The 12248-nt window shown below is 41.7% G+C and overlaps 1 protein-coding gene across 1 annotated transcript; it reads left to right on the plus strand.

Annotated features, from left to right (window-relative positions):
* The first annotated feature begins 161 nt into the window (after window positions 1-161).
* Window positions 162-11919, plus strand: reep2 (receptor accessory protein 2). Its single transcript, XM_071506621.1, has 8 exons — window positions 162-409; window positions 2553-2625; window positions 4541-4617; window positions 4941-5061; window positions 5249-5362; window positions 6942-7122; window positions 8729-8895; window positions 9670-11919. The coding sequence occupies exons 1-8, from the start codon at window positions 378-380 to the stop codon at window positions 9739-9741; spliced, it is 837 nt and encodes a 278-aa protein (XP_071362722.1). The 5' UTR covers window positions 162-377; the 3' UTR covers window positions 9742-11919.
* Window positions 11920-12248: the final 329 nt, after the last annotated feature.

A 12248-nucleotide genomic window follows, 5' to 3' on the forward strand; every position in this document is an offset into this window, starting at 1 on the left:
CATCACAAACCCGCCTGTTGTCACTGACTCTCATTATTATTCCCACTAAATTAAGTGAGCTCATTGGATCATGTGTGTGGACGGAGGCGGCAGTGGGACGCACTTTGACACGCTCGGCCCTGGCGCTTTAAGAGCCGGTCTCTCCGGCGGCAGTGGAGCACAGGAGCAGCTTGGAGGAGCCAGAGACTGCAGCACATCCTCAGCCGCTGCTTCACCCACCTGACGGCGCACGGAGCGGAGCGGCAGCACCGGCCAGCCTCCCGGTTCACACCACGACAAACCGCGTCCTGGAGGGGGGAATGGGGGGCCACCTAGCCCGCTAGCTAACCGACTACATTTCCTAGAAGCGGAAGGCGCACGGTCGGCGGTCAACCAAGATGGTATCCTGGATCATTTCGAGGATAGTTGTGTGAGTACGGGCTGGGCTGCATCTGTTGTCGTCTGTCAGCGCCAGGGCAGAGCAGCGGCTCCTCGGTTCATCCTCTGTCTGATGCCGAGCCGACTAGCTAAGGCTCGGCTCCATTTCCTGCCCGTGTGCAGTTACATTTGAGAAATGTAGGAAAAATACTGCGGGTGAGATGTTTACGAGGCACCTGGTTAAGATGCTGTCCATGCTAGCCGTAGCAACCGTTGCTCCGTGTCTCTAATTAGCACAGTGATGCAGTGCAATCTTGCTAGCCGCTGGTAGCTAACGACTGGGGCTAGCCAGAAACTGAGACCACCTGACAGATAACGTGTTGGCAGGGAAATGAGTTGTTAAGCGTGAAACAAGTGAAACCTGCTTAATATGCCAGCCTCGCTTCAGACAAGTAAACAGACTCCAAACTGCCTGCCACGGCCTTTTAAAATGTCCCAGCCTGAGTGTTGCTGCTGTGGTGACTGAGCATCTCAGCACCATCTGGTAACATGAGTTGGTAAAACGTGATGGCAGCAGCAGCCCCTTCAGGGATGTGTCCACCCATCCATGGTTAGGCCCATGTTCAGGAACTGGCCAGATAAATGTGGATGACTTGTATTTTTATTTTTTTTTCCAATATTACAACATGTTGGAGAGACTTCTCGGATGGATGCCTTGCTGTGTTCAGGCAAGCAGCAGCATCAGCAGTTCAGGCCTCGGCTTCCACCTGTACGCCCCACATCCCGACAGTGTGGATGACTCAACTAAAGCCAGCAGCTGTCATCATCCTGATCCCCTATGCAGACACTTTTACAATGCTGCATTAATTATGTTTTCATTGTTAAGTGACTGCTCTGGTTTTTTAAGCCAGGATATTGTGTCGTCTGACAGCTAGATGTGCCTATATTTCACAGATGCTGTACGTTTCATTTGGATTATTATACATAGCTGCAATGGCGTCTTTGAAAGGCCCACGTGTAGAAATGTCACTGTTGTTTCATTCCTATAAATATTCTGCTGGCCTGGATTACATAAGTAGAGGATAACATTGGCAAACTGTTACTTTTAGTGGCTTCCAGCTGGCTCTTCCGCTTCACTGCACCTCAGGTAGCCATGCGTCTATTGGGAGACAAACAATGTGACTGGATGTGCATCATAATGGCTGCTGCACATTTCGACACTAGATCAATCGTTTCTCACCTTTATTCTGCTTTAAACATGCAGCTGCCTCTTTTGTGTGTTGTGCTACAATGAAATGATTTGTCCTAACCTAAAAACTGAACAGACCAAAAGGCGGCACAACTCCAATAACTATATCAGAGTCTCAGAGGACAGGATGCCCTCAAATCCAAACAAGCGAACCAGAGATTGGGACACAGAGAGGCGCAGGGTGTCTGCTGAGGGAGTCCACTGGCCTAGAGGCCTGCTATTAGTCGCCTCAGCTTACTGTACGGAGCCGAGAGGCGCTGCACTCATGACTGAGCAGCTCAGATACATACTGGGACACAGGACCTACTTAAATGCTGAGAAAAACAGTACGTCTGTTAAGGCTGCCAACAGCTGGGAGCACAGGCCTCATTAGGAGACTTGGTGTGATACACATTCAATCCTTAGTTTAGATCAAGTGTTAAAAGTCGCAATCACTGGCTTACACTGTAAGCATGCACACAAACAGGTGACGTTTCTGAACTGTGTTCTCCCTGTTGTCCCCTCACAGAGCATTCAGCATCCTGTCACATCAGCACAAATCACCACAGTGGCACAGGATGCGACCAAATGCACATCAAAAACACAGCTCTGTGTGCAGTGTTCCACTCTGCACGCGCACTAACACATGTTGACCCACCCCTGGCAGACTTTTGTGTGTTTTTCCACTTTGTCTCGCTGCAGTCTTCCTGACTCCATGATTATCAGGCCATTGTGTTTTGACAAGCCACTGCCCATCACCTCTCTATTATGGCATCACCACTCAGAACAAATCTACGTGGACACTGACAGTGTTTAAGTAGTACAGAAAGCTACTTGTGTTTGCATAAGCTCTGAGCAAACATGGCCAACCTGCTTTTTAGGCAGAAACATGTTTGTGAGGTGTCAGCGTCAGCACCCAGAGGCTGTGTTCCCTCTCCTCTGACCCCGGTTTCTCTGCTCTTTTCAGCCTTGCCTTTGGGACACTCTACCCAGCATACTCCTCATACAAGGCTGTAAAAACGAAGAATGTGAAGGAATATGTGAGTATCACTTCTAGTTACTAAATCACAGCAGACCTATTATTGACCCCTGACTTTTGGGATATTATGCCCCAGGCTACTGTCAGCAATCTTTACACTCGTGTTTGAAGTTGAAAATACACATTTGAAAAGAAATATACAAATCCCACAGACAGACGCAGATTTATTACCTTTTCATTTCTGTTTTGACTTAGGCCACACTGACTGGTCTGTTTCTTTGAACACATGAAGACTAATGAAAAATTATCAGGCCCTCCCAGACAAGGTCATAAGCATGGCAGGGCCGTTAATTTGGGACACGCCAACCTTCTCAAAATGGGGTCGCTATGGCACCATAATGACACAAAAACAATATAATGCCCACATATCTGTGTGTCAGTCCTAATTCTTATATTCTACATGGACATGACAACATTTTGACCTTGAAACAAGACAGTAGTGTGTTGGTATTCTTCAGTCTGTCTGAGATGATTATTTTTATCAACTGTAAAAAAATTATATCAATGTTCTTGCTTCTTCTGATGATTACATAACAGTCATGCCATTCTGCAGATTGTGAAAACCATCTGCATCTTGTGCAATTGTTCCCAGCATATTCTATATCTATTCAATAGTTCACCCTTTCAGGCCTGTAAAAATTAAAGTCAAATCATTTTCAAAAGGGAAAGTCGGTTTGTTTTAACTAGTAATGGCTTGTAGCATTTCTGTGTTTAGTCTGTGGGAAATAAGCCAAAAGGGTTGGGAACCAATGATCTAGTGGGCATTTGGCCAGTGACTGACATCCAAAACATGTTAGCTGCATGATGCTATCCAATCCCCTGATACCTAAATGATTCATAGCTCAAATGAACACTCCCAGATTCTGTCATGGTGTCCATTTGCGCCTGCATTTTTCCAGATTTTCTGTCAGCTTATTGTTGACACTTTAAATCTTAGCACAGTTTTAAAACATCAACACCAAGCTGGGAGGGAAGTTTGAGATTTGGTACCATTATTTAAAAAAAAAAAAAAAAGAAAAATTTAGTGAATATCTTTTTAAATAAAAACAAATAAAGTGGTAATGAACTCAGGATGGCATGACCAGTGTTGCCAGTGGAAACCAGTAAAAAAAGAGCTGAGTGTCTGTAAATTAAACGGGGTCCTCCCTGTTTACCTCATCACTGCAAGGGATGAGAGAGAGGGGGTCTTGGAGGAGGAGGAGGAGGAGGAGGAGGAGATACCAGCACTCTGGCTCTCCGCCTAGATTTGCACTAGAGAACAGTCTCCTCCTGGAGGGTTACCATGGCAACCCCCCCTCTCAATCGCTGCTCAAGCAGACGGCCACAGAAGGAGCGAATGAGGGAAGGAGGAAGAGGAGAGAGAGAGAGAGAGAGAGAGTGAAGGACGCCATTTTTAGAACTGATGTTTTCATTCCTCTTTCCTCTTGTTTGGCTCGTTTCTAATGAGTCAAATGATTCAGCATTATGTGTGTTTATATGGCTGTATGCCTGTGGGCTGTTAATGCCTTTAAACAAACCATTACCATCCAGTGCTTTTCTCTAATTCTGTAACATGTGATATATGTTTGATTGTTGTTAATGTATTTCCATTGGTTCTCAAGCTAATCAGTGCCTAGTTCACCGCATGTTTAGACGATGCCCCCATTTCCTTTATCTGCAGAGATTAACCATGCATACTGATGTGATCTGAAAGGAGTGAAACATATGTTGTATTTCTGCGTTGGCATGTCTGTGTGTGTAGCTCCTGTTTAGCTCCACGTGTTTCAGCACGTGCGCACTGGAAACTGTGTGTTTTCATGTGCTATTTTTGTTATTCTGGTCTCACTCTTCACCTGTGTGTGTGTGTGTGTGTGTGTGTGTGTGTGTGTGTGTGTGTGTGTGTGTGTGTGTGTGTGTGTGTGTGTGTGTGTGTCCAGGTGAAGTGGATGATGTACTGGATAGTATTTGCATTGTTCACCACAGCAGAGACAGCCACAGACCTGCTCCTATCATGGTGAGTCAGGAGTTGCTCATTACTGTGACCCTCATGCCCAACTAAATAAACAGCTTATATAATATCAATAGAGCGCATTCATGTGTGTATCTGGTGATAAGTGTTCTTGATGTTTTTAGTACAATGATCTCTAGTTAAAGTATCTTGTTTTCACTATAGCATCATAAAATGGAACTCGCACATTATTTATTTAACCTTTTTATTCATTGGATCAGCATCTTCCTTTCTTTCTTTTATAACTCAGGTATCTACACTTTCCTCAAAGCATTTACTTTTCCTTCTCCTCTCATTGCTGATGGTTATAATTCTGTTTCATTGCACAGGTTTCCATTTTACTTTGAGCTAAAGATCGCCTTTGTGATCTGGCTCCTGTCCCCATACACCAAGGGCTCCAGTGTCCTCTACCGCAAGTTTGTCCACCCGACCCTGTCCAACAAAGAGAAGGTAGGATTGGGACATTAAGTCATATAGCCTTTTTCAAAATGTAAACCGACCTGCACGTTGAAGTATTCAGATTTTTCTTTTCCTTTACTTTTCCACACAATATAGCTCTTTGTCCTGATTGCTTACATGGTACATTACATTGTACAATCTTTCACTTTTCTCCCTCAAATGTCTTTCTGTGCCATAGGAGATAGATGAGTACATCACACAGGCCAAAGACAGGAGCTACGAGACCATGATGAGGTTTGGAAAGAGGGGTCTCAACCTGGCTGCTAATGCTGCTGTCACTGCAGCCACCAAGGTGAGCTGTGTGCTCTGGTGATGTTTGATGCCTTTTTATGGTTTCATAACTTGGACAAATTCACTAATACTTGATGTTCACATTAATGTTCTTGACTGCTGGAGTATCTTCACTCTGTTTGGACTTACCATCATTGATCCAGGTCTGTACAGATTGTGTCTGAATCCAGCTGAGATGCAATTAGAATGTGTCTCAGTGCTTCCCAAGTGATCACAGAGATCACGTTTTGTTTCCCTGCTCACATATGTTTTTATCAGCGGGAAATTTTGACAGCTGCTAAACACAAAGTTCAATTCTATATTACATTTTGTATGTGGTCGTATTTAAATGTGGTGTAAGTGATAAGATCCCAGTGCATCCTCAGTGTGTTTAGTATGAATCCAGAGCTGTATTTGACGATGTCTACTTGATGTAAATCTGATTTCCCGACATGTATTTTAATGCTCATGTCTGCACAGCCTGTGTAGAGAAAGCAGCGCACAATCACTGGAGTTTAGACCATAAAACTGGAGAAAACTCGAAGCCTGAAAGTGTTTTGAGTGCATAGCGTGAGCCATTATGCAGCCAGTGAAGACAGCTGGATTGATAAACAGAAGGTAGCTGTTAATATCCTGTGTAGAAAACATCTGATACTGTGATTGGCTTGTGCAAACAGTAAATTGTCTGTGCTGCCAAATGTAATAGCAAGTGGCTGCTGCAAGTCAAGAGTCCTATATTTACAGTAATGCTCAGTGGAAGTCTTCATTAAAACCAGCGTTTAGTAGTTTGTCAACAAGTGTCAGCAATTAGTTAATGCTCTTTTTAATATTACCATTTAAGTCTTCAGCACTGCTGTTTACTCCTGAGTCCTGTGCAGAGTTCTTTGTCACATAAACATATCATGCTAGTTAACTGACATTCAGACAGAGCTTTAATGTTTGATGCAGAATATTTACTTCATTTTACTGCATACATAGTAAAGCAAATATTTTCTATGCAGTTGCATTTTATTATTTATTGGTAATACTAGGACTGCAACCAATAATTATTTCCACTATTGATTAATCTGTTGATTTGGTTTTGGTTTTTTTTCTTTGTCTGACCAACATTTAAAAACCCAAATATATTCAATTTACAATAATAATAATATAATATGTCATACTAAATGTACTATATATAAAACAATAATTTAGCAGTAATTCCTTACCTTTGAGTAGCTGGTACCATTTTTTTGCTTGATAGAGGACTAAAACTGTTGAATTATCAAAATAGTTGTCAATTAATCTTCTGCTGATCAACTAATCAATCAATAGACTGATCATTGCAGCTCTACACAGTTGAGTCGGGATAGTTTTGGGGTCATTCAAGTGGTAGAAATCCTTAATGGCCTGTTTCATCATATTGTCAGTGAAGAAAATGAATGAACCTTTACCTACAGAAGCTTAGGACTTGGTTTTTCACTAGACATGATAATAAGCAAATAATGATAGTAAAAAAAATAAGTCTTTTCTACATAAACGTTGTGTAGAGGTAAGTGAACATATACTTTTATGCTTCACAAATCTAACTTGTCTGTGTTTGGTTTTGCTGCCATGCACAGGGGCAGGGTGTGCTGTCAGACAAGCTGCGGAGTTTCAGTATGCAGGACCTGACGCTCATCAATACTGAGGATGATCTGGCTCTGCACACTTCAGACGCCCGCATGAGACGGGACACCATGGACGACATGAGCTCAGGGGCCAGCACGCTGCCCCGAGCCAAGAGCACTGCTGCACGACAGAGTAAGGCTACGCAACACACACATGCACACATCAAGTCATTAGCAGCTTCACGTGGAGAAGCATGGACTCACAATCACACATCTGCATGAATGAATACATGTACATACTGTACATCCAGTTTGTTTACTGGAGTCTGGAGTATCACCCAGAGGGACTTTCTTTATTTAACTTTGATCAGAGCAGGACTGAGGCTGGTCGAGCCAAGTGGAGTCATGCGATTTAAAGCCCTGCAGGATGGGAGGGAAGAGGAGGACTTGGGGAGTGATGGGGGGGTTAAAAGCATGTGATTCCAGTGGGAGGAGTACCTTGGATGGAGGACTCACTACACTGCTGGCTGGCTGGATATGTAGGTGAATGAGGAGAGCAAAGTGAAAGAAAAGTAGAGCAAAACAACAGAAGTAAGAGTTCTGTCTACATGCATTTAGAACACATAACGAATATAGTGCTTTTGAATTAGTTAATAGTACTTTAATGCACTAACCTTATGAAACAACAGGGTAATGGGCCAAAACCTAATCAAACTGAGGTATTTTCCTAATTTCTTTTTCTGTCTGTCATTGTCCCCGTGCACGCACATGACAAAAACAAAATGAGGATCCACTTTATATAAAAACTGCTACAACAGGTCCCCAGGGCACCTTTAACATGCTCCACCAATCAAATGTTTCAGGATAAACTGTAACTCAATTGTCACAATACAGTCATGTCCCCTAAAATGTAGAAATATCTTGTTGTGATCCATTGTCAATTAATTTTAATTCAGGATCAATTAATCCATGAGTAGTTTGCCCTTTTTCATATTGTTTAATTAAACTCAATTTATTGTAGGCTCATTAAGAATATTAGTTTTTCACAAGACAATATGATTATAAGTCAGAACATTAACAACAACATCATATTGTGTCGTAGACTATCCCTCAATCATCTCATGACATCTGAGTGACCCATTACGATGCCACCAAGGTCGAGTTAAAGTTTAAAGTGTGGATTAGGGACTGTCAATCCTAGTCAATGGCTGTTGATTTTATTCTCCACTTACTGGTAATAAGTGCTGCAGCACCCGACTCTCTGTGGGGTCCACTGAGCTCACAGCGGTAGACAGGGGCTAAAGCGCTGTCTGCTGCTCATGCAGCATTTGGTGTGAGTGCACTGAAACAGATACAACTCAGACGACCACATTAGGATTTTTATCAATCCAGATGAAGAAGACATTCCTCTTTAGTGTGACCCTTATTATTCAGCCATCACCCAGCTTTAAAACTGGGGGAAACAGAAAGTGAACTTTGAAATTTGGCCACTGGGTGGTGTGAGAGGCTGTGACTGCAGTGATGCACTGGTCTGCAAAAACACACTTTTGAGCAGTTGCTTCGGTGTTGGGAATCCATCGGGTAAATGAATGGAAAAAACATTGTACATTTTAATGTTGTTTTAAGAAATAAAAACATTCAGAGACAGTGAACTCTGAAAATCTGGTGAGTTAAGTTTGACCCCTGTTGTTTCTCTGGTGAATCATCTAGTTTCAATCAATCAGGTTTGACCTGCTTTAAGGCTCACCCCCTCGCCATTCTCTCATTAAGTGACCACTGACTTTTGTCTAATCCTGCAGCCCGCTCGTTGGCAGCTGCGTCCCTTGCTGATGAAACGTCATCCCAACACAGCTCTGACCAATCAGACACAAGGACTGAACACTCTGATGATGATGTCGGAGACAAAGCCCCCAAACGTGGGGCCAGCGTCAAGGCAACCAAGAAACCTGCTGCTGCTAAGACAGAGGTAGAGCCAGTGAACACATACGCGCGCACACACGCACACACACACACAGAGCAACAGCAAGACCTACAGCAAAGCATAGGCTTAATTGCCACATTATTGTATGTTATTGGTAAAATGGGGTTTAACATTTATATTACATTATTTTTGGCCCATTCTCAATGTTTATCAATATTTTCTTTTTTCCCTAAATCACCTTAAACAACTTAGTAATACTTGTTATCCATAACAAATCAATCTCCAACAAAAGGTTTTAATGTTCATGTTGTTTAATTGCACCATTTTCATATTGTGCATTTAAAAATCATCTCAGTGGGAAACTGTGTGATGTGTTTCCACTTCAGCGTCACAAAAATATTTTCCCAGCAGGAGTTAAGAGTTAGAGTTTTCTGAGCTTTTCCTGGACCATTTTGTCATTTTTCAGAGGCAACACAGCACATACTCAAAACCTGCTGACACAGCTAATGACAATCCTAGCATGCTGATGTTTAGAGGCTATAATGTTTACCATGTTCAGGTATTTGGCCATAAAGCAAAGTATTGGACAAACAGAATTTTTAAAGCAGATGATGGTGCTAGAGGAAAAGTTGTTACATTCATCCTGAGAGGGACATAAAAGTATGTGGCAAATTTAATGGCAATCTGTCCCTAAGGAGGTCTTCACTTCATAGTTCAGTGATGTTAACTCTTTCTTTTTCTTTTCCTTCTGTTGCTTAATCAGCTGTGCTAATTACTCTTTACCTTCCTCTCCCTCCTGCCCTCTTCTCCCTCTGCAAGACTCAAACTAAGACGGTGAAGAAGCCAACAAAGAAAAAGACCACAACTAATACTGCAGAGACACCACCATGAGTCCTGCTGTCCTCATCCACTGGCCTACACTCTCTCCACCCACAGCCTACAGGCTCTTCTTCCTCTGTTTGGTCTCTTCACAAACACATATACACTTCATGTATATATATCAGTCACAGAAATTGCATCACTCTTGCTGGTTTTTAGAGCAAAGTGCAGATTTAATTTTTAGCCATATGTGGCCATCTCTTTTACATTTACTGGGTTGTTGCATATTTTGTCTCACTCAGATTTAACAGCTGGGATTTTCTCAGAATTTTTTGTTGTTTATTTTTGTTTTTTATTTCTGTATGAAGATGGTTAGTAATCTAATCATTAATGCTCCTTTTTCCTTTAACCCGTAAGCATATATGTAGGTCCCCATAATGGTTGATAACAGTCTTAATTGGGACTGTTTTTGTTGCCGTATTTCTAGTAAAATATTTCACTCTTCACTCTTAGTTCACCAGGTTTGGGTCACCTGTGTATCGTTTTGACTGGTCCATGAGGTAGAAATCCTCAGAAACATCACCAAACAGCTGGCTCCTGAGGTTTTACCAAGAAGTAACAGACAGGTTTGAGATCAACTTTAAGGCCTGCACTTACTACTACAGTTCAGCTCATAATCAACAACTGTCTAGTTTTACAGGGTCATTTAGTGATTAAGCCCATCTTTTTTTTTTTTTTTTTTTTACCTTTTTTAATTTTAACCTCTTTGACTGCATTTTTGGCCTCACAACTTGTGGGAGAGTTTAAAGTTTAGCTTCCCCTGTATACCTCTGAGTGAGTCTGGCTCTGCTACGTTCAGGTCTCACTTCTGGCAACTTTCTTCCTCACTGCTTTAATGTGGCTTTCAAGTCGCCTACAGTGCTGGTGGTGGAGTGGTTTATTCAGTGTTGGCTTAGTTATCCTTCATTGAGACATCACTCTATTAGGTTGTATTTATCCATGATCATTTATTTATTACACTTCTGTTTAATTCAGTTCTGTTGGTCAAGTAATATTAGGAATAAATATGATCAGTTGTGCATAGCCAGGCCTCTTAAGGTGATGCCTGCACTCTCCCTCCCAATAAACACAGTAGTCATAGATGAGTTGCCAGTGTTTGTGTGGTAACATATCTGCCTTCAGTGACGTCTGTATGTTGTTTGTGTTCAACATTAGAAATGTCATGGAGTAGCTCTGCACTTTCTCACTAATTTTACTTTGCCTCTTTATAAAAGCAGGATAAAGCAAAGCAATATGGAAATAATTCAACCAAAATCAACACTAGGAGACCGCCTGAGAATTACTTTCTCGTCCCCATGCTGTTGATTCAGATGTGGAAGGAGTGTCAGACCAGGCTGTGGGTGTTTCTAAACACACTAGACTTTAGTTCTGGGATGAGCTCCTCTGGTTGCCAGCCTCTACATTTGTTGTGGTTTCATCTGAGTGCTCTGTAATGGGAGATTTAAAAGCATGAGACTACTTCTGCACTCAATACTGCTGTCTGCAGTGTGACACTCATATGAACCAGGAGGTGGAGACAAACCCCACCTCAACTGTTGGCAAAGTTACTTAACGATATGTAAACACAATGTAAATAGTAAACTTTAACTGTACATACAGTATGAGCTTGCTTGCCTTATTCATTCTCTGGGCTGACATCCATTTAATTTATTAATAATCTGTGTGCTTTTTTAATTTCTAGTCTTGACAAATTGTATGTTCTAATATCAGAAGAAAATGGTTGCAGACTTCTGGTGTAAGACTATTTTAATTAACATGTTTACTTTTCTTTCTGTCTCTTCACATTAAGACATTTTAACTCTTCTACATCACAAAGTAAGGAACCTTCAGTCTGAATCTAAACTGTATGTTCACATCCTGCTATGTTCTCTACTCAGACTGGTTATAAACTATTTTAGGGCCAAGAGTTCTTAATTTAATGTTTGCACTGAATAAAAGGAGATGTCATAATTGGAAGACATTCTCATCAAGTTACAGCTCTGCATTTTTATCTTGTGTCATTTTTGGATATTTATTGATTTATTTTCTGTTTAAAATCAGTATTGTATACAGGGATGTTCATTTGTATATTGTTTGTGCCAATTCTCAAAGCTCCATGTCAAAAAGGATAACAGTTTGTGTGCTGGGACAGTGGTATCTAACATGGTCATGTATCAGTAATAAAGCTACTAATAAAGGACATTAAATCTGTGTGTTATTGCCTGTTGTAGAGTTGAATTGTGGAGACTCACACTGTTTCTTGGTTTAGTTCACTGGTGGATGCTATTCTTCCTGCTATCCAGCCTGTCCCTTTGTCCTCATCTACTAACGCGTCCTCTTATGTCCACACTTGTCTAAACAACACCAGAGAGGTTTGATGGTTCAACCACAGACAGATACATTTTGTTGATGATCAGTAAATGAAGCACACACAGTCTTAAGGTAAAAATTTATTGACAGCAGCTCAGGACAGAGCAGACATGCAGAATAGTTTTAAAATCTAAGAACGAAGATACCGTTTAGTTAGGATCTTCTGAGGG

This window comes from Trachinotus anak, unplaced genomic scaffold (assembly GCF_046630095.1).
Source record: "Trachinotus anak isolate AG129_WGS33_773 ecotype Australia unplaced genomic scaffold, CSIRO_AGI_Tana_v1 ptg000021l, whole genome shotgun sequence".
Classification (NCBI taxonomy): Eukaryota; Metazoa; Chordata; class Actinopteri; order Carangiformes; family Carangidae; genus Trachinotus; species Trachinotus anak.

Coding starts and splice junctions, on each gene's coding strand:
- reep2 (XM_071506621.1), top strand. CDS start 378: ATGGTATCCTGGATCATTTCGAGGATAGTTGT. Junction 5,062..5,248: donor CCCTGTCCAACAAAGAGAAG/GTAGGATTGGGA, acceptor TCTGTGCCATAG/GAGATAGATGAGTACATCAC. Junction 5,363..6,941: donor CTGTCACTGCAGCCACCAAG/GTGAGCTGTGTG, acceptor TGCCATGCACAG/GGGCAGGGTGTGCTGTCAGA.